This window comes from Panthera uncia, chromosome X, assembly GCF_023721935.1.
Source record: "Panthera uncia isolate 11264 chromosome X, Puncia_PCG_1.0, whole genome shotgun sequence".
Taxonomy (NCBI): Eukaryota; Metazoa; Chordata; class Mammalia; order Carnivora; family Felidae; genus Panthera; species Panthera uncia.
The window spans coordinates 40,737,372-40,756,730 of record NC_064817.1 but is presented as its reverse complement, the minus strand read 5'-3'; the positions used below and the strand labels follow the sequence as shown (position 1 = coordinate 40,756,730).

General features: G+C 49.6%; 2 protein-coding genes across 3 annotated transcripts in view; both read left to right on the top strand.

Annotated features, from left to right (window-relative positions):
* Positions 1 to 19,359, top strand: part of GPKOW (G-patch domain and KOW motifs) — a 123,052-nt gene that overhangs the window by 63,305 nt on the left and 40,388 nt on the right. The gene's annotated exons all lie outside the window — the stretch shown is intronic.
* Positions 6,247 to 17,657, top strand: TFE3 (transcription factor binding to IGHM enhancer 3). 2 transcript variants are annotated; one of them, XM_049643826.1, is made up of 10 exons: positions 6,247 to 6,615; positions 8,878 to 8,991; positions 10,072 to 10,366; positions 11,008 to 11,253; positions 11,336 to 11,440; positions 12,906 to 13,023; positions 13,381 to 13,437; positions 13,611 to 13,686; positions 15,199 to 15,346; positions 15,819 to 17,657. In XM_049643826.1, exons 1-10 carry the CDS (start codon positions 6,500 to 6,502, stop codon positions 16,257 to 16,259), a joined length of 1,716 nt encoding a protein of 571 aa, XP_049499783.1. In that variant the 5' UTR covers positions 6,247 to 6,499; the 3' UTR covers positions 16,260 to 17,657. The 2 variants fall into 2 exon arrangements, with proteins under 2 accessions (XP_049499783.1, XP_049499784.1); XM_049643827.1 differs by lacking the exon at positions 6,247 to 6,615 and having other exon boundaries at positions 8,900 to 8,991; positions 10,128 to 10,366.

The following is a 19,359-nucleotide window of genomic DNA, read 5'->3' as shown; positions in this document are numbered from 1 at the left end:
TCTCTTTCCTTTCACATGTTACTAAAATCAGCAAGAAGAATCCAGGCAGTACCTCCAACACTTCCCTTGGAAATCTCCTCAGCTAAATATCCAAGTCCATCACTTACAAGCTCTGGTTTTCACACAACAGTAGGATACAATTCAACTCCACTTTCTGTTTCTATATAATAAGGATCTCCTTTTCCCCAATTTCCAATAACATGTTGATTTCCCTCTGAGCCCTCACCAGCAGCATCTTTAACATTCATATTTCTACCAATATTCTGTTTATGATTATATATATATACATGTACATAATTTTAAGTAGGCTTCATTCCCAGCATGGAGCCCAACATAGGACTTGAACTCACGACCCTGATATCAAGACCTGAACTGAGATCAAGAGTCAGACGCTTAACCGACTGATCCACCCAGGTGCCCCAATATATATGTATTCTTAAGACAATGTAAGCTTCGGGGCATCTGGGTATCTCAGTTGGTAAAGCGTCTGACTCTTGGTTTCAGCTCAGGTCATGATCTCATGGTTCATGGGTTCAACACCTGTGTCAGTCTCTACGCTGACAGTCCGGAGCCTGCTTGGGATTCTCTCTCTCTCCCTTCTCTTTCTGCCCCTCCCCTGCTTGTTTTCTCTCTATCTCTCTCTCAAAATAAATAAATAAACTTAAAAAAAAGACAATATAAGCTTTCTCAACTATTCTCCTCACTTCCTTCTGAACCTTCACCAGCAGTGCTTTCCATGTTCGTGTTTCTACCAACAATTTCTTCAAGGCAATCCAGGATTTTTCTATCATGTACCTCAAACTTGATCCAATTCCAGCCTCTACACATGATCCAATTCCAAAGCCACTTCAATATTTTTAGGTATTTGTTACAATATGTTATGGACTGAATTGGCCCCCCATTCATATGTTGAAGCCATAACCCCTAACATGACTATATTTGGAAATAGGGCCTTTACAGAGGTAAAGTTAAGTGAGGTCATAAAGGGGGCCCTGATCCAATAGGGTTGGTGTCCTTATAAGAAGAGGAAGAGACATCAGGAGCACATGCATAAAGGAGAGGTCATGTGAGGACACAAGAGGCACCTATCTGCAAGTGAGGCAGACAGTCCTCATTGGACACCAATCCATACGGCATCTTGATCTTGGACTTCTAGCCTCCTGATCTTCAGGAAAATAAATTTCTGTTGTTTAATGCAACCAGTCTGTGGTATTCTGTTATGGTGGCTCAAGGAGACTAAGACAACATCCAAGTACCAAAATCTGTGTTAGTTTCCTGTGGCCGCTTTAACTAATTACAACAAATCCCATGGCTTAAAATATAAGAGATCTAGGGGCACCTGGGTGGCTCAGTCGCTTAGGCATCCGACTTTGGCTCAGGTCATGATCTCACGGTTCGTGGGTTCAAGCCCTGCGTCAGGCTCTGTGCTGACAGCTCGGAGCCTGGAGCCTGCTTCGGATTCTGTGTCTCCCTCTCTCTCTGTTCCTCCCCTGCTCACACTTTGTCTGTTTGTCTGTCCCTCTCTCAAAAATAAATATTAAAAAAAATTAAAAAAATATATAAGAAATCTATTATTTCACAGTTCTGGGGGCCAAAATTTCACACAGAAAATAAATTTCACAAAGCCAAAATCAAAGTGTCTGAAGAGCTGGACTCTCCCTGCAGACTCTAGAGGAGAATCTTTTTGTTACCTCTTCCAGCTTCTGGTGGTTTCTTGCATTCCTTTGCTTGTGGCTACATCACGTTGCATTGCCTTCTCTTTTTCTGTCAAATCTTCCTCTGCCTTCCTCTTATAAGGACACTTGTGATTACAATCAGGTTCCATTCAGATAATCCAGGATAATCTCCCCATCTCAAAATCTTTTTTTTTTAAATGTTTATTTCTTTTTGACAGAGAGAGAGACAGAGTCCAAGCAGGGTGGAGGGTAGTTCCAGAGAGAGACACAGAATCCGAAGCAGGCTTCAGACTCTGAGCTGTCACACAGAGCCCAATGTGGGGCCCAAACTCGTGAACTGCAAGATCATGACCCGAACCGAAGTCTGACACTCAACCACTCAACCGACTGAGCCACCCAGGCACCCCTCCCTGTCTCAAAATCATTAATTAAACCACATCTGCAAACCATATTTTGCCATATAAGGTAACACTCACAGGTTCCGGGGATTAGGACACGGACATTTTTTGGGGGGGGATCATTAGCTGACCACACCATCCTATGACAGTTAACAGCTCTACTACTTTACAACCTTACAGAAGACCAAACTCTCTCTCTAATCACTCACTATCTTCCCATAGTCTCTCCAACTGCACCCCAAACCATCTTCCAACTCCCTAATGGTATTCCCAATTTACCCTCCAATAGCTCCCACTTGCACTCTTAAACTGTTTCTGGCAGTCCCATTCCTCCTGAAGACCTTCACATGATCCTTGAGTTGCATGCAAACTGTTCTGTAATAGATCCTAACCTTGCCCCAAGCCACCCTTGATCACCACTCACATCTAGCCCTAAACATGCCCAACTTCACCATCCGAGTGCCCTCTCTTCTCCCTCCATATCTCCTGGGTTTTGTTACTCAAAAAAAAAAAAATCTTAAATGTTAATTTATTTTTGAGAGAGAGGGAGAGTGCTCAGGCACATGCGTGAGCAGGGGAGGGGCAGAGAGAGGTGGGGGTAACAGGTTCCAAAGCAAGATCTGTGCTGACAGCAGTGAGCCCAATGTGGGGCTGGAACTCATGAACCATGAGATCATGAACTGAGCAGAAGTCAGACACTTAACCAACTGAGCCACCCAGGCGCCCTCTTCCATATCTCCGTTTTTTTTCCCACCCCACAGTTGCCTTATAATGAGACCCCACATGCGAGAGAGAGAGAGAGAGAGAGAGAGAGAGAGAGAATGATAGGGAGCAGGGTTGAAAAATTGTGAAGTTGTGAGCAAGAGATTAAGAGAGAGACTGAGAGGGAGGACGAGCTTATTGTGGAGGGTGTGTGATGGGCAGCACTTGTCATGGAGATATTTGAGATGTGCGTATGAAGCTCCTGTTTGTAGAACTGGGATGTGTGACAGGATGATTAGCCTGTGAGTCTAACGCTGCAGAATTTTTTCTCCCGGTCTGCTGCAAGTCTTTTAAATTTGTAGCATCTTGCAACAGATTACAGTTTTATATATTTTTTAAATGTTTATTTCAAGAGGGAGAGAGAGTGCCATCAGGGGAGGGGCAGAGAGAAGGGGGGAGAGAGAGAATCCCAAGCAGGCTCCATGCTGTCAGTGCAGCACCCTACTTGGGGCTCAAGGGACCATGACCTGAGCCAAAATCAAGAGTCAAATGCTTAACTGATTGAGCCACCCAGGCCCCCCTAGAGTTCTATATTTTGATGTCATCAAACCGGAGACATAGTGCAGCAGGGTGGTAAGGAATGCTTGGGTTCCAATTCCAGGTTTTATAAACTGAGGTTACCTAGAGCAAGTGACTTAACCTAGCTGTACCCCGGTTTCCTGACCTAGAATTTAGGATAATAAATGGAACCCTACTCAGAGGTCTGTTGTGAGAATTAAAATGAATTAATGCAGATAAAGTACCAAGAATGACCAATCAGTGTTGCTTATTGTTACTTTTTAAAAGTTTATTTACTGATTTTGAGAGTGGGGGAGGGGCAGAGAGAGAGGGAGAGAGAGAGAATCCCAAGCAGGGTCCAGGCTGTCAGTGCAGAGCCTGACGTGGGGCTCAATCCCACAAACTATGAGATCATGACCTGAGCTGAAATCAAGAGTCAGATGCTTAACTGACTGAGCCACCCAGGTGCCCCTTTAACATTTTTTTAATGTTTATTTATTTTGGAGGGAGGGAGAGAGAGAGAGAGAGAGAGAGAGAGAGAACTAGTAGGGGAGGAGCAGAGAAAGAGGGAGACAAGAGGATACAAAGTGGACTCTGTGCTGACAGCAGTGAGCCTGATATGGGGCCCAAACTCACGAGCCAAGTTTTTAATATTTTTCTGAATGTTTATTTATTTTTGAGAGAGAAAGAGAGAGAGTGTGTGTGAATGTCAGTGGTGGAGGGGCAGAGAGAGAGCAGCAGGGAGGATACAAAGAGGGCTCCTTTCGTCAAATTTTTAAACGTATTCCCCAAAAGTATTTTGTTCTGATGTTTTTAAAGTTTTTTTTTTTTTTTTGATGTTTAGGTCCTTAATCTGGAATTTTTAAAAAAGATTTTAGTTTTAAGTAATCTCTACACCCAATGTGGGGCTCGAACTCATGACCTTGAGATCAAGAGTTCACTTCATGGACACGCTCCATGGACTGAGCCAGCCTGGCGCTCCATGGAATTATTTTTTCTGAATTGTGTAAATTAGGAGTCTAATCCCTCCCCCCAAAAGACAGGCATTTCTCCTCAAACCATTTTCGTAATTAGTCCATCTCCCTCCCAGCTACTTGAAATATCATTTTTGAAACATCATTTACTAATTCTCACAAGTATCTAGGTCGATTTTTGGACTTCTCCTGTACCATAGATCTCATTTGCTATTCCTATTCCCATATCACAATGTTTTACTTACTAATGATCTATGGTATATTTTGAATCTGGTAAGACAATGCTCCATCCTTTCTTCCTCTTTTGTAAGATTACATATTCTTACATATTCAAGGCACCACAGGAATTTTAACATCAGGTTTACAAATTCCATTTTGGAAATGTTATTGGTAATGTATTGATTTAAAAAAAAAGTTATTCGGGGGTTACTTGGCTGGCTCAGTCGGTAGAGCATGCAACTCTTGATTTCAGAGTTTTAAGTTCAAGACCCAGGTTGGGTGTAGAGATTACTTAAAAATAAAATGTCCTTTTGTAAATTTCTTTAATGTTTATTTTTTGGGGGGGGGGGGGGGGCAGAGAGCGAGGGAGACACAGAAGCTGAAGCAGGCTCCAGGCTCTGAGCTGTCAGCACAGAGCCTGAAGCGGGGCTCAAACTCATGAACTACGAGATCATGATCCAAGCTGAAGTCGGACGCTTAACCAACTCAGCCACCCAGGTGCCCCTAAAAATAAAATATTTTTAAAAAGATTCATTTAGGGAAGAAGTGTCATCTTTATTATGTGGATAATGGGGTTGTGTGGAAATAAGGGTGCCAAACACAGGAATGCGCAAAGCTCAGTGAAGTTCTCTGAGGTACAACGGTTGTGTAAGGTCTTGGGACGTTGGGAAGGAGGAAGGGAAGGTTGTAGGTCCAGGTGTTTTGTGAGCTGACTGTGCACCTGAAGGTATGGGCAGGGGACCCTCCGCTGTGTGCACACCAATTTGCATGTATCTGGAACACAGAAGAGCTCAATCAAGATTTGGTGAATTAGTGCACAAATGAGTGAATCAATTAAGTTTTGGAGAGCTTATTGTCTGCCAAACAACTGCTAGCACTTTTCATAAATTATCTCTAAACCTCATAACAACCCTGCCATATAGGTATTATGAACCCCAATTGACAGGCCGGGAAAGCTGAGGCTTGGCGAGGGGCAACCCCTTGCCCAAATCCAAACCCGGGTCTTTATGATTCTAGAAGTCATTCACCGAAGATACCAGGTCTAATTTCCATCTTTCTACTCTTCCATCTACCTGTCAAAGATTTATTAAAGACTTACTGTGTAGCATAACGTCCTAGTACAACAACCGCTCTAGGTGACATAGAGCAGGCGCAGCGCTCCCGGGAGGACCAGCTGGGCGGCTAGTTAGTGGGTACTGAAAGGGCGGGGGGGTTCTGGTCCAGGGAATGTAGCTGCCAAGGCCTCATAGTTTTGGGTTTGGCTGAGGAGGCCACGGCCAGATGGAGGTTGCAGCGCGGTCTAGGGAGCAGGTATTACGAATAGTGACCAAGAGGGGGCGCAGTTCTGCCGCTAGAAGCGTGGCCTGGAGACCCTCTGCACGCCTACAGGCCATCGATGCGCAGGCGCAGAGGACTCAAGGAGCGGCTTAAAAAAAAAAAATCTGGCGGGGGGGGGGAAATCGTTTGAGAGGAGGGGCGTGGCTTAATAAAATTCCCTCTTGCTGATTTGCCTCTGTCTCTGAGGGCGTGGCCTAAATGCGTCCTTCTCCGAATGAGGGCTGGCCGAATCTAGTTTTCCCTCGGCGTCGGAGGCGTAGCTTAGGGCGGGCCCTAGAGCCACCCCTCTATGATTGGCCGCCTTGCTCAGAGGGGGTGGCCCGGTGAGCTGTCCATCCTCCGTGTGGTCATTTCCTGTGGAGTTTCCCCAGCCCTAAGAGGAGGGGGAAGAGGACGAGGGGGAGGAGGGCGGTCGTCCCGGGTTAGGTTGAGGGGGCGGGGGTGTTGGTCCGTTCAGGGCGGGGGATGACTCACTGCCCATCCCATCGCCCCGACGCCGCCCGCCCGCGCAGAGCTGGCTCCATGGCTTAGCGGAGGAGGCGGTGGCGAGCGGGGGGAGGGGGACTCTTATTTTGTTAGGGGGACCGGGCCGAAGCCCGACCGGCCTGGCAGGGCTCGCCCGGGGCCGGGCGTCATGTCTCATGCGGCCGAGCCAGCTCGGGACGGCGTAGAGGCCAGCGCGGAAGGCCCTCGAGCCGTGTTCGTGCTGTTGGAGGAGCGCAGGCCAGCCGACTCGGCCCAGCTGCTCAGGTGCGGGGCCGCCTGGGGCCGGTAGTGCCTACTGGGGTTCCTGGGGGCCTTATCTGGGGGGACAGCGGGAGCCCAAGACTGGGATTGGAGGCCCTCGGCCTGGGTTTGGAGGACGTCGGGGCGCCGGTCTTGGGGGGGCACCTAAGGAATCCGTCGGTGGCCTGCTTGGACTGAGGCTTAAAGAAGTCATGGAAGTGCATGAAGGGAGGCCTGTTTCTGATTTGGGGGTTTAGAGAGGAAGGTTGTGTTGTGTCCACAGCCTGGTCTAGGGTAACTGAACTTGGGGGACTGAGGCTGAATTTGGGGTCCTTCAGTCAGGCATGGATTTAAGGGGGTACTCTAGGTGAGGCACTGATTTTAAGGGACTTTCCCCCTCAGTGGCAGAGAAGGGGTCCTGGGAGACAGAAGTGCTTTCTTGGTCGCTGGTTGCTGGATGATTCCCAGTGGCTGGTTGCTGGAAGCTATGTTTAGGGGTAACATGAATCTGGAGGGATTTGGGGGTATCTCAGATATGCTACATGGGACCGGCTTCATGAGTGTATGTGAGTGAGCAAGAGAAGGAACATTCATCAAGACTTGACCGGAATAATCACTTCACCCCTGCCCACCCACCCAGCTGGGTCAGATCCCAGGGATAGTGGAAAAGTCCTCTTCCCACACCCCCATAGGGGCTTGAACGGGGGATAGTGAGGCTTACAGAGGCTACCTCTTAGCTCAGAGAAGAAGGCCTCAGACCTTATTTGGGAACCCAGAGGAGGGTCTCGTTCCTGCTGCCACCCACCCTAGCCTCTCAGCCAGCCTTGATCACCCCCTGCGCGCACACGTGTGTGTGCGCACCCGGGCTTCTGTGCTCACACGTACATTCTTTTTCTCTTCCTCTCCCAGTCTGTCTCTCAGACCCTGGAAACAGTCTCGAATCTGTCCCTAGAGCTGGAATGAGCACCAATTGCACCATCCCTGCCTGGGTGGGTCCTCTGTGGCCTCTTCCCATCCTCACCTCCATCCCCAGCCCTCTCTGTCCACACCCTGCCCACCCCAGTGTCCCATCTCTTCCAACTTCTGTGCAATGGGTGTGTGAGTATGAGATAGGGCTTTGCCTGCTTTCTTCCTAGGATTGTGCAGAGCTCAGCGGCTCCCCGAGCTTCCTCTTCCCGACTTCCTGGGTGGTTTTGGGTCCCCATCTGAGGGTGAGGAAAGGAAGGAAGACAGATCCTTGGGGAGGGGAGAGAATTCTTGTCAAGTGAAGTCACCCACAATCTCAGAATTTTAAATCTTTGACTCAATTCAGGATGCATATCCATCCACGTGCATGTCAATGCCCCCTACACACTAGGGTCTTGCACCCAGCATGCAGGGCTGAGCAGGAGCCTTTGCATCTGATAGGCTTCCCTGTCTTCTGATGCCTTCATAACAATCTGGATCTTCACATTAGTGGAAATAGTTGAAAAGGAGGGGTGTACGTGGCTTCTTATTTTGTGTCAAGTGGGTGTTGGTATTAGAGGTGTGTGTGTGTTTTGTTCTATCCAAAAAAACAGGAGAGCGCTGGACAAGCCAAGAAAAGAATGCTTGTATAAGCGGATCATCCACCCAAATTCCTCCTCTTTTAAATCCAAATTGCTGGTATGAGGGGAGCCTTTGATATTTCCATTTTGTATTTGGGTGTGCATTGGCATCCCCTGAACTCCGGCTGAGGAGGGGGGGCACTCATTTGCAAAGTCTCAGATCCTTCCGTCAAGTGAATCATCAACCCCAGTTCTTTGTGATGCATTCAGTTTGTGTTACAATGGACTGTTATGCCGAAGGATGCCCCTACCGTGCTGTAAGCGTGTAGACAAACGTGGGCTCACATTCAGCTGTCAGGACAACAGTAGGGGGTTTGGGGGCTGGAAGAGCTGTGAATGCAAAGTCAGGACTCCTGCAAAGTGAATTGTCATTCCTAAATTCTCCATTTCTATTTTCCTCAAACCCAGGTTGTTACACATGATTGTGTTAGAGTGAGGAGTTGGGATCCTGGCACTCTTACTATTTTGAATCCTAAGGGACTATGGGTAACAGAGCAAAAGAGAGTGGGGAGTGGAGAGGAAGACCTCAGAGTTCCTGGTGGTGGTACCCAGCAGAGTGGCCTCCTGTGAAAGGGACACTCTGTTCCCCTCTCCCTGGCATGTGACACTCTCCTCCCACTCCCCACTCTTTCTCTCTCAGAGGGGAGTGAGGTCTCTATACAACCACTGACCATCACCCTTACTTCCTTTCCACCCTCAGCCTCAACTCTTTGCTTCCGGAATCTGGGATTGTTGCTGACATCGAGTTAGAAAGCGTCCTCGATCCTGACAGCTTCTACGAGCTCAAAAGCCAACCCCTACCACCACGCTCAAGGTATGTCTCCGTTGACTCCCCTCCCAATTCCTCTGCCCCACCATCCCCTCTTGATATGCAGAGGCCCTCAGTGCCAGCCCAAGCCTTTCACCAGCCTGTATTTTCCAGACAGTAAAATTGGGGGCAAGAAACAGTGTGTCACACAGGAAAGCAGGTGGCCAAGCTAGGATTCCAGCAAGACCTCGCCTGCCTCCCCTCCACCCCACTTGCATACCCATTGATACACAAATATTGCAGCCAACCTAGGAGGCTCAGAGTCCTGGGCTGGCCAGCATTCCAGCAGCCCCCAGGTGGGCGGAGCCAGACCCACAACCCCTGCTCACCCCTTCCTCCTTTCGACAAACGCACCCACCCCAGCCCTTGAGGAACCCCTGCTGGTCTCTTCTTTCTCCAAGCTTGGACGTCTAAATGTGCTGAGTCATCGGCCTGGGCTCTAAGAGAGGGGAGGGGACCTGGAAGAGGGGCAGGAAGAGAGGATTGTGAAATCTTCGAGATTTTCAAGACCGACTAGCTCCTGAGACTAGAGGCCTAGGCAGGGGAAGACAACAGGCCTGCAGTTGCCCTTGTAGCCAGATGCCCATCACCAGGAGCTCAGGGAGCATCTTAGCCCCAAGTTGAGCTTAAGAGCCCTCTGTATCCAAATGTACTGCCACAGCCTCAATTTGGCATCCTGCTGTCCTTTAAATAGATTGAACCCTGCTCCTGGAGCCTAGCAATGGCTTCTTTGCTCAGTGTTTGAAAAGGCCCAAATCCAGCCTTCACTATAAGGACTAAGGGCTAAAATTCCCCCACCAGACTAATCCCTGAAGGCTGGGACTGGGCTTAGTTCCAGTGTCTCCCCCATCAGACAGTGACCCCTGAGGGCTGGGACTGGGCTGAGTTCTCCTATCTCTTACCCTATCAGACTGTGATCCCTGAAAGCTGTGACCAGGCTTGGTTCCTATGTCTCCCCCTCCACACCTTGGCCTCCAAAGGCAGAAAACAGGCCTAATTCCAGTGTCTACTCCATCCCATTATGACTCCTTAGACTTGGGACGAGACTTTTAGCTTACCTGTGGCCCCATATTTCCCATTCCACAGCATCCCAATATCACTGCAAGCCACCCCAGCTACACTCTCTGCATCATCTTCTGCAGGGGGCTCCAGGACCCCTGCCATGTCGTCATCTTCTTCATCGCGGGTCTTGCTGCGGCAGCAGCTAATGCGGGCCCAGGCCCAGGAGCAGGAGAGGCGTGAGCGTCGGGAACAGGCTGCAGCCTCTTCCTTCCCCAGTCCTGCACCTGCCTCTCCTGCCATCTCTGTGGTCGGTGTCTCCACTGGGGGCCACACATTGGGCCGTCCTCCCCCTGCTCAGGTGCCCAGGGAGGTGCTCAAGGTAAGGTGACATACAGAGGGCCTGGGAGGGGTCTCTTAGTGACAGGAATGGTCATAGTAGCTCTTGAGCAAAGTCCTAGGTGCTCTGAGGAAGGTCCCAGTTACTGTTAAAATAGGCTGTTAGCATCCCATTGTGTTTAGGGATGTGTTGTGGAGTTGTGAGGGGTCCTTGGGAGCCACAGGATGTCTTGGGGACCACGGAAGGTTGTGAGTGCCTCAAGTGGGCCCTGGGGACTATGAAGTAACTCCAGAAAGAACTTTGTAGGAAGGGCTTCATGTATGTGTAATGCATTAGAAGTTTTGCTATTGGGGTGTCTTGGGAAGCCATGTATGGTTCTCAGGTGTCTTAGGTGGTGTTAGAGACTAGGGGGGATGGTCTTGGGGACTGTGACACGGTGCTCCAGAAACTGAGGGATTCTGTCCACCATGGGTGGATCTTGGGGGCTCAGAGGGATTTCTAAAAAAAAGAGTTTGGGTCCTGGAGGAGACTTAACCAGTATTTGGGGAGGGGGGTCTCAGATTCTGGACCTGGTTTGCTGGTCTGAGCCTAGAAACAGATGACCTCTGAGGGTCAGGCTGGGGCTGAGGGTCACCCCTGTCCTACCTTGCCTCCCCCCCTCCCTCCTCACCCTTATCCCACAGGTGCAGACCCATCTAGAGAACCCGACGCGTTACCACCTGCAGCAGGCACGCCGGCAGCAGGTGAAACAGTACCTGTCCACCACACTTGGCCCCAAGCTGGCTTCCCAGGCCCTCACCCCACCACCGGGGGCTGCTAGTGCCCAGCCACTCCCTGCCCCTGAGGCTGCCCATGCTACTGGCCCCACCGGCAGTGCTCCCAACAGCCCCATGGCTCTACTCACCATCGGGTCCAGCTCAGAGAAGGAGGTAAGTGGCTGTAGACGACCTTCCTATGCTTCCCTTCCTCCAGCTTCTTCTAACACTCTTCCATATTTACTTATTCCCCTAGATTGATGATGTCATTGATGAGATCATCAGCTTAGAATCCAGTTACAACGATGAGATGCTCAGCTATCTGCCTGGAGGCACTGCAGGGCTGCAGCTCCCCAGCACGGTGAGGCCCAGGGATGGGAGGCTGGTCTGAACATCAGTGCATCCCTCTATCACTGAGACTACACCCATGCTGGCTGTGTACATAAGACCCTCGCTTTGGATTGTACTAAGATCGAGAAGGAGGCCGTATGATGAAGATAGAATGCCCTGGTACCTTGTGTTGGACTGCATGGAGAGGTAGACCTTGTAGATTTTGATATATGCAGGGTGGAGACTTCATGTAAATATCAGTGCATACCCAAGCACTCAAGCTTCAGTGTGGGAGGGGCCAAGAAGTGGAACTCTTGTAGCAATTTGAATTTACCAAAAGATTCAGGTCATTGGGACATACCCAGGCCATGTAGTGATTGGAACATATCAAAAGTCATAAAACATAGGGTGGCTGAACCTTGTGATTGGAATGTACAACATCTCTTTCAGTGAACCATGCCAAGAGGCTGGGTCATTTTTAGAGAGGGGATAAAACTCTCTAGAGCAAAGGATGTACCAATAAATTGTAACATTCTGGTTCTGGAACATTCCAGAAGTCCCATAACTTGCTTTGGGACATACCAAGTGGCTGTAACTTTGTTCTAACTTACTTGAAGGACAGAAACATGTATAAAAATGGCATCAGCTTCTCAGAATTTTTTATTGATTTGGGACAGCTAAAGAATGGGACCTTATATTACATGGGTCCAGCAGACCAGCAGGGGTTTCAAGAGATGGGACTAATTCATCAAGAGGTGGGATTAATTACTTAGGGATTAGTGTGTTGCCCTAGAGTATATCCAGGAGAGTGCAAAGGAGAGAGAAAACACTGAGGCTGGGATAAAAGCAATGAGTGCTCGTGGAGTAGTTGGATGAGAACTCCTGAGAGATCAGAATGTGTAGGAAGATACTAGAGTCAGGAGCTTGGTGCTTGACATTGTACATAAGGTGGTGCGACGTAATCATGGCAAAAGACTAGAGATAGGGCTAGAACTCTCCAGAAGGCTTGATTTTGGATGGAACATTACCATGACAATTTCCCAAGGTCTGAGGAGATTGGGTTGGAGTGTTCCAAGAATGCTGAGTTGGAATGTTCTGCTAGGAGGGGCTAGCAGATTGGAATGTTGCCTTGGAGCCATCAAAGACCTGAGAAGGGTGGTTTTCCAGCATTTCTTCTCAGAGCCAATCCCAGAGTTTGGGAGAGGGGCTTCAGAAGATGATCTGAGGTATTTGAGGACCTGCAGGGCATGATGAACAGGCCCAGCAGGCTCAGGTCCCCTGGCAAAGCAGGGTAGGTACCCTAGATCCTGTCTTTCCTATTGAGTTGCTCTGTGAAATTCCCTTGAAGGAGAAGGAAAGGTGCCCCGTGCTGAATCAGTCAGCCCTTGCATTAGATTGTCTCTGGAGTATGCGGAGGGTTGGGAGCCTGGTTCTGAGAAGGGGCCAAGCCTGGGGGCTGGTCCCAACCGTCATTTCTCTGCCCTCCCTGCCCCCAGCTGCCTGTGTCAGGGAATCTGCTTGATGTGTACAGCAGTCAGGGCGTGGCCACGCCTGCCATCACCGTCAGCAACTCCTGCCCTGCTGAGCTGCCCAACATCAAACGGGAGATCTCTGGTAAGGGCCAGGGTCTTGGCCCTTTGCGCCCATGCCATACCCCGGGGTGAGCCCCATATCAACCAGGTGGGCCTGATGCTGGGGGAAGGGCTCTAAGCAGACAGAAACGGGCTGTTTGCCCTCTTTTTCCACGTGGCCCCTGGACTTGCTTTTACCCCATTTCCTCTTGTCTTGGGTTTTAACAAATGACCGACCACCCGGGCTTCTTAAAAAAAATCATAAAAGTGGCACTTTTTAAAAAAGTCATTTCCCTGCCTGCGCCCACCAAATCCTACCCGCCCCCACCCCGGCAGCTGTACTTGCTGCCCTCTTTCTCTCCTGTGTGCAGAGGCCCTGACTACTCTCACTCTCTTCCAGAGACAGAGGCCAAGGCCCTTTTGAAGGAACGACAGAAAAAAGACAATCACAACCTAAGTGAGTGCATGTATATGCCCCTGCCAGCGTGCTGTGCCACCCTGCCTTAATCCACACCCTGGCCTTCCTTGGGGGACCTCTCCCTGCAATAGCCTCTCCCAACCCCCCAAATCCTCCTCTTCCCTCTTCAGCCCATTGACAACTTTCCTACTCTTCTCCCCCCACCCCCAAAGTTGAGCGTCGCCGTCGATTCAACATTAACGACAGGATCAAGGAGCTGGGCACCCTTATCCCCAAGTCCAGTGACCCGTGAGTCTGGGCCTTAGGGGAGCCGGAGGCTGGCGGGAAGTGGGACAAGGGCCCCATTCCCCTAAAGTTCTTCCTGGGGCGTAACCTTCCAGCATTTCTGCTCCTGGCTGTCTCCCACCTAGCCTTCATCACCCTGAACAGGATTGATACTCCTCATTGTCATCAACCTAAAATTTTAGATGCATGACATTGTAGTCTGTGTGCCTCCTCTGGTCCCCGTAGGACATAGGCACTTAGTTCCTTCTTTTTTTTTAATTTTTAATTTTATTATTATTATTTTTTGAGAGAGAGAGGGCACAAGTGAGCAAGTGGCAGAGAGAGTGGGAGAGAGAGAATCCCACAAAGGGCAGAGAGAAGCAGAGCTCACCCAAAGCAGGGCTCAAACTCACCCCATGCAGGGCTCAAATTCACAAACCAGTGAGATCATGACCTGAGCCAAAGTCTAGTGCTTAACCGACTGAGCCACCCAGGTACCCCTAGGCACTTAGTTTCTTGTTCACTTAGTGCTTCCTATATTCATTCAAGAAATGTATTGAGCTTCTTTGTATCAGAGACCATGCTAGGCCGTGAGGGTACCAGAGGCACAAAACAGACAAAAATCCATGATATGGAACTGATATTTTAGTGGAGGCAGACAGACCACAAACAAGATAAATAACTAAAGTCTGAGTGATTATGATGAGTGTTGTGGAGAAAATTAAAGAATAGAAGATGGAGGGAGGGCACCTGGCTGGCTCAGTCAGTAGAGCATGCAACTCTTGATCTCAGGGTCATGAGTTCAAGCCCTACATTGGGGACAGACCTTACTTTAAAAAAAAAAAGAATAGGGGCACCTCAGTGGCTCAGTTGCTTAAGCGTCTGACTTTGGCTCAGGTCATGATCTCACCGTTTGTGGGTTCGAGCCCCGCATTGGACTCCATGCTGACAGTTCGGAGCCTGCTTGGGATTCTTGCTCTATCTCTCTGACCCTCCCCAACTCATGGTTTTTCTCTCTCTCTCAAAATAAATAAACTAAAAAAAAAGAACATGGGGGAATGTTGGCAAGGGTTACAACTTGGGGTGAGGAGGGTGGGCACAGGGCAGGCCTTGACTGACAAGGAAACATTTGAATAAAGATCCTAAGGAGGTAAGGCAGGAGCCATCTGGGTGTCTTGGAAAGAGTGTTTGAGGCAGAGGGCAGAGGTGGGCTGGAGCCCCTGAGGTGGGAGTGGTTTTCTGAGTTCTAGGAGCATTAAGAAGCCTGTGTAGCTGTAGTGACAGGAATCCAAGGGATGTAGGCAAGAAGCAGTGAGGGATCAGGTCAGAGAGGGCCTCCTGGGTTCATGGTGTGATGGGGCACCATTGGAATGTTCCAGGCAGGGAGTTTCCATCTGAGCATTGTATACCCTTGATGTATACCCCCCTTTCAGATCTAGGCCTACAGCGGGGTGCTCTGCCTAGTGCAATCCCCCCTCGGCTCCCGAGACCCCATCTTCAACCCCCCCTTTCTTTCTTCCCCCTTGGGCCCTACAGGGAGATGCGCTGGAACAAGGGCACCATCCTGAAAGCCTCTGTGGATTATATCCGCAAGTTGCAGAAGGAACAGCAACGCTCTAAAGACCTGGAGAGCCGGCAGCGATCCCTGGAGCAAACCAACCGCAGCCTGCAGCTCCGAATTCAGGTTTGGGAGGACAAGGCAGTGGCAGAGATTGGGGCGGGTGCTTCCTGCAGGCAGAGGCAGAGGAAGAGCCGGCCAGGATTTTCCTGGCATGTTTGGGGGATCCCCGGGCTTCCCAATTCACATGATGGTGATGATAAATAGGAATCATAACATTAACAAGAACAGTGATGGACATTGGCTAATGTCTATAGTGTTTATCTTCAGCCATGCACTGTGAGGAGAGCCTTATCTCTACTTACTAAGTTAGTCCTCCCGACAGTCCTATGAAGCAGGGACCATTGTTGTACTCATTTTACAGATTGGGACTCTGAGGCTCAGAGAGGTTAAGCAACATGCCTAAAGTTACACAGCTAGTGAGTAGCAGAGGCTGATTTCGAACCCAGACAGCCTGCCCTTTTCACCATTAAACTCCTCTGCCTCTGAGGAACTGTGAACCCCATCTTACCCCACCCCCATCCCCTACTTTTTGCAGGAGCTAGAATTGCAGGCACAGATCCATGGTCTGCCAGTACCTCCCACCCCAGGGCTGCTCTCCCTGGCCACAACTTCTGCCTCTGACAGCCTCAAGCCAGAGCAGCTGGACGTTGAGGAGGAGGGCAGGCCAGGCACAGCAACATTTCATGCAGCTGGGGGCTCTTCCCAGAGTGCTCCCCATCAGCAGCCCCCAGCGCCACCCTCGGATGCCCTTCTGGACCTGCATTTTCCCAGTGACCACCTGGGGGATCTGGGGGACCCCTTCCACCTAGGGCTGGAGGACATTCTGATGGAGGAGGAGGAGGGGGTGGTGGGAGGACTGTCTGGTGCCCTGTCCCCTCTGCGGGCTGCCTCCGACCCCCTGCTCTCATCGGTATCCCCCGCTGTCTCCAAGGCCAGCAGTCGCCGCAGCAGCTTCAGCATGGAGGAGGAGTCCTGATCAGGCCTCACCCCTCCCCTGGGACTTCCCCACCCAGGAAAGGAGGACATGCGTCAGGATGAGGCCCCGCCTTTTCCCCCACCCTCCCAAGAGACTGCCCTGCCCAGGTGTTCTGGGGGAAGAGAAGAGATGAGGCCCCACCCCTGTAACCAGGCAAGGAGGAGGAGTCAGATGAGGCCCCGCCCCCTCCCCACAATACCAGCTGGTAAGGTATTTAATCCATGGAGAAGGTGGTAACATCAGGGCCTGTCACCTGGAGGTCACAACCTCACCTGCACCCCATGGGACCCACCCTTGCCCAGGTGAGAGAAGGAGACAGGATGAACTGGGCCCCTGAGACTTGGGGACTTTCCTAGCCAGGTCTCCAGGGATAAGGAGGTATCAAGATACTGGTCTATCCCCTCTCTTGGAACCACTAGTCTAGTCCACCATGGCAAGGAAGAGGGGTCAAAATAATAGAGGTCCCACCCAGGGGGTTTAAGCCCTGCCTCTTTCCCATTCTCCCTACCCTGTCCAGCCAAGGAACAGAAGTGAGAATGAGAGCCCCTTCACCTGGGAGCTCAGTCCTGGCCTTCTAGCAATGTAGGAGCCAGGCCCCTTCCCTTCCCTATAGGATCAGCACAGCGCAGGTATTTCAGGCATGGAGGAGGCCATAAGATCAGGCCACCATGTGAAGTTCACAGACCTTGTCCCTTAGCAACATCCCATCCAAGCATTCCACGATGCAGGGGGGAGTGGCACTTAAGCTCCCCAGCCTTAACCTGGGACCAAGGGGACCTAACCTAGGAGGGCTCTGAGCCGATCTTGCCCTTGGAGAAGGGGGCAAATCTTCAAATCTTGTGGGCCAACATTCCAGACCTAGGTCAGGAGTGAAAATTAGACCCTCAACTTTGGGCAGAGTCCTGCCTCCTTCCTTGAAGGGCAGTTTGGGGACATGATAGGGATTAGGGGGTACCAAGTACAGGTTCCCAGAACCAGCACCCCAGCATTCTGACATTTTGTATAGGAACAGGAGGAAGGAAGGGGCCTTTGTGGGGAGTTCTTGAGCCCAGGAAAAAAATGGAAGCCTGCCCTAACAAAGCAGAGGCTTGGAGGGAGGATTGCAAAAGCATATGTACCCCTCTTTTGTTTATCTGATTTTTTTATTGACCCTCCACTCAGAAGCTAGGCCACCTCCAACCTCCAGCCTCCACTCAGTTCTCCATTTGGAGGAGTCCTCCCCATTTCAGAGTTATTAAGAGACACTCCCTGCCCATCCCCATCCTTCCTACCACATACACCCAAGGTTGTCAGCTTTGGATCCTTGGGGTCGAGCCCCAAGGAGGGTATACTAAGGGGTCTGTAGGTTTGTGATTAAAATAATAAATGCTAGGCGTGTTTGATGCGCTTTTAACTTTGGCAAAGTGTCTCCTGTCCTTGCTTTTGACTATACAGTGAGCATGGTCCATGTTGGCCAGGAAGAAGGGTTCTTAGAAAAAAAACAATTTAAGTGAGATGGGCACAAGAATTTAGATAGAGGGGCTTGTGGAAAACCCTGTAAGAAAAAGCAGTCAGTCCTTAACTATCTGCCAGGTACCCTCCTATTACAAGTGTTACACCTAATTTTTTTTATAAACGTTTATATTTGAGAGACAGAGACAGAACGCAATTGGAGGAGGGGCAGAGAGAGAAGAACTGAAGTGGGCTCTGTGCTGACAGCAGAGCCCGATGCATGGCTTGAAATCACGAACTGTGAGATCATGACCTGAGCCAAAGTCAGAGGCTTAACCGACTGAGCCACCCAGGCGCCCCCGCCTAATTTTTTAATCTGAGGAATATTTATCAATACAGTGCTGATTCTTATTCCCATTTCACGTTCGAAGAAACTGAGGGCCAGAATTTATCTGAAGATATACCTGTAAATGGATGAAGAGCTAAATGGTAAAGTTAGAGAGATCTGGCTTGAAGAATTTCGGTGAGGGCAGAGAAGGCAAAGATTTTCTTGCACGTTCACTTTTGAAACCAACAAGGAAGTGTAGGAGGCTATCTCCTGGCAGACAGTAGAGGTATGCCAGATGGTTGAAAGGGCAAAAAACAAAAACCATGAAGGTAGGGGAACAGGCAAGCAATTCAATTTTGGAACAAATGTTGACATTTGTTGGGGGGGGGGAGGATTTAAATGGAGGTAAACAAACACAAGTATCTTCTTGAAGCCTGAGGAAAATATTAGTTTTGGCATTCTGCCACCAAACTCTGATTTCCCAGTGCAGGCATCAGGCCTGCCCTGCGTCTCCCCTAGCAGATTATAACCACCGCACTGGGTACTCCTTTTATAGCCTATCACACTGACCCTTAAGGCCTGGTTGCTGAGTCTCTTCCTCCAGACTGGTGGCTCTCAGATACCTTTTCTTTACTTTTTTCTCCTTGAATCTACCATGTTCTCTTTTGAATTTTGTAAACATGACCTGTAACACCCAGATGTGTTTTTTTTTCAAAGTTTGTGTTCTGATATTTCAGATTTACAGAAGAGTTGCAGACATTAATGTTCCCATACCCATCACCCAGCTCTCCCTAATGTAAATATCTTACATAACCATGGCATGTTTATCAATTTTAAGAAAATAACGGCACAGTACCGGGAACTCCACAGACTTTATTTGGATTTGACTTTTTACCATGATTTTTTTTTTTTCTGTTCTAAGATCCAAGTAAGGAAACTCCATTTGTTATCTCTTCCTGTGTAGCCAGTTACCATGATCTCGGTGGCTTAAAAACAATGCACATTCTTTTTCTCCTAGTTTTTACTGGTCATGAATCCAGGTTGTTAGCTGGGTCCTCTACTCCAGTGGCTCCCGCAAGGATACAAGCGAGGAGGGTGTTGGGCAGGATCAGATTCTCTGTGTAGCCTGTTGAACCGAGGACCTCAGTTCCTTGCTGGCGGTCAGCATGCCTTGTGTTCCTTTCCTTCCATGAGGCAGCTCACAACATAGTAGAGAGCCAACTAGCAAAATGGAAGTTACTGTGTCTTGTCATTTAATCACGGGAAGTGACACCTCAAAGGTGAGGCATTTTGTTGGTTAGGATCAAGTTGCTCAAGGGGAGGGGAGTACAAAAGACCAGG

Bases quoted from the DNA above. Each gene is read 5' to 3' on its own strand.
- TFE3 (XM_049643826.1), top strand. From the start codon at position 6,500: ATGTCTCATGCGGCCGAGCCAGCTCGGGACGGCGTAGAGGCCAGCGCG. The intron at 13,438-13,610 runs GTGAGTGCATGT...CCACCCCCAAAG, and splicing joins AAAAGACAATCACAACCTAA to TTGAGCGTCGCCGTCGATTC. The intron at 15,347-15,818 runs GTTTGGGAGGAC...TACTTTTTGCAG, and splicing joins GCCTGCAGCTCCGAATTCAG to GAGCTAGAATTGCAGGCACA.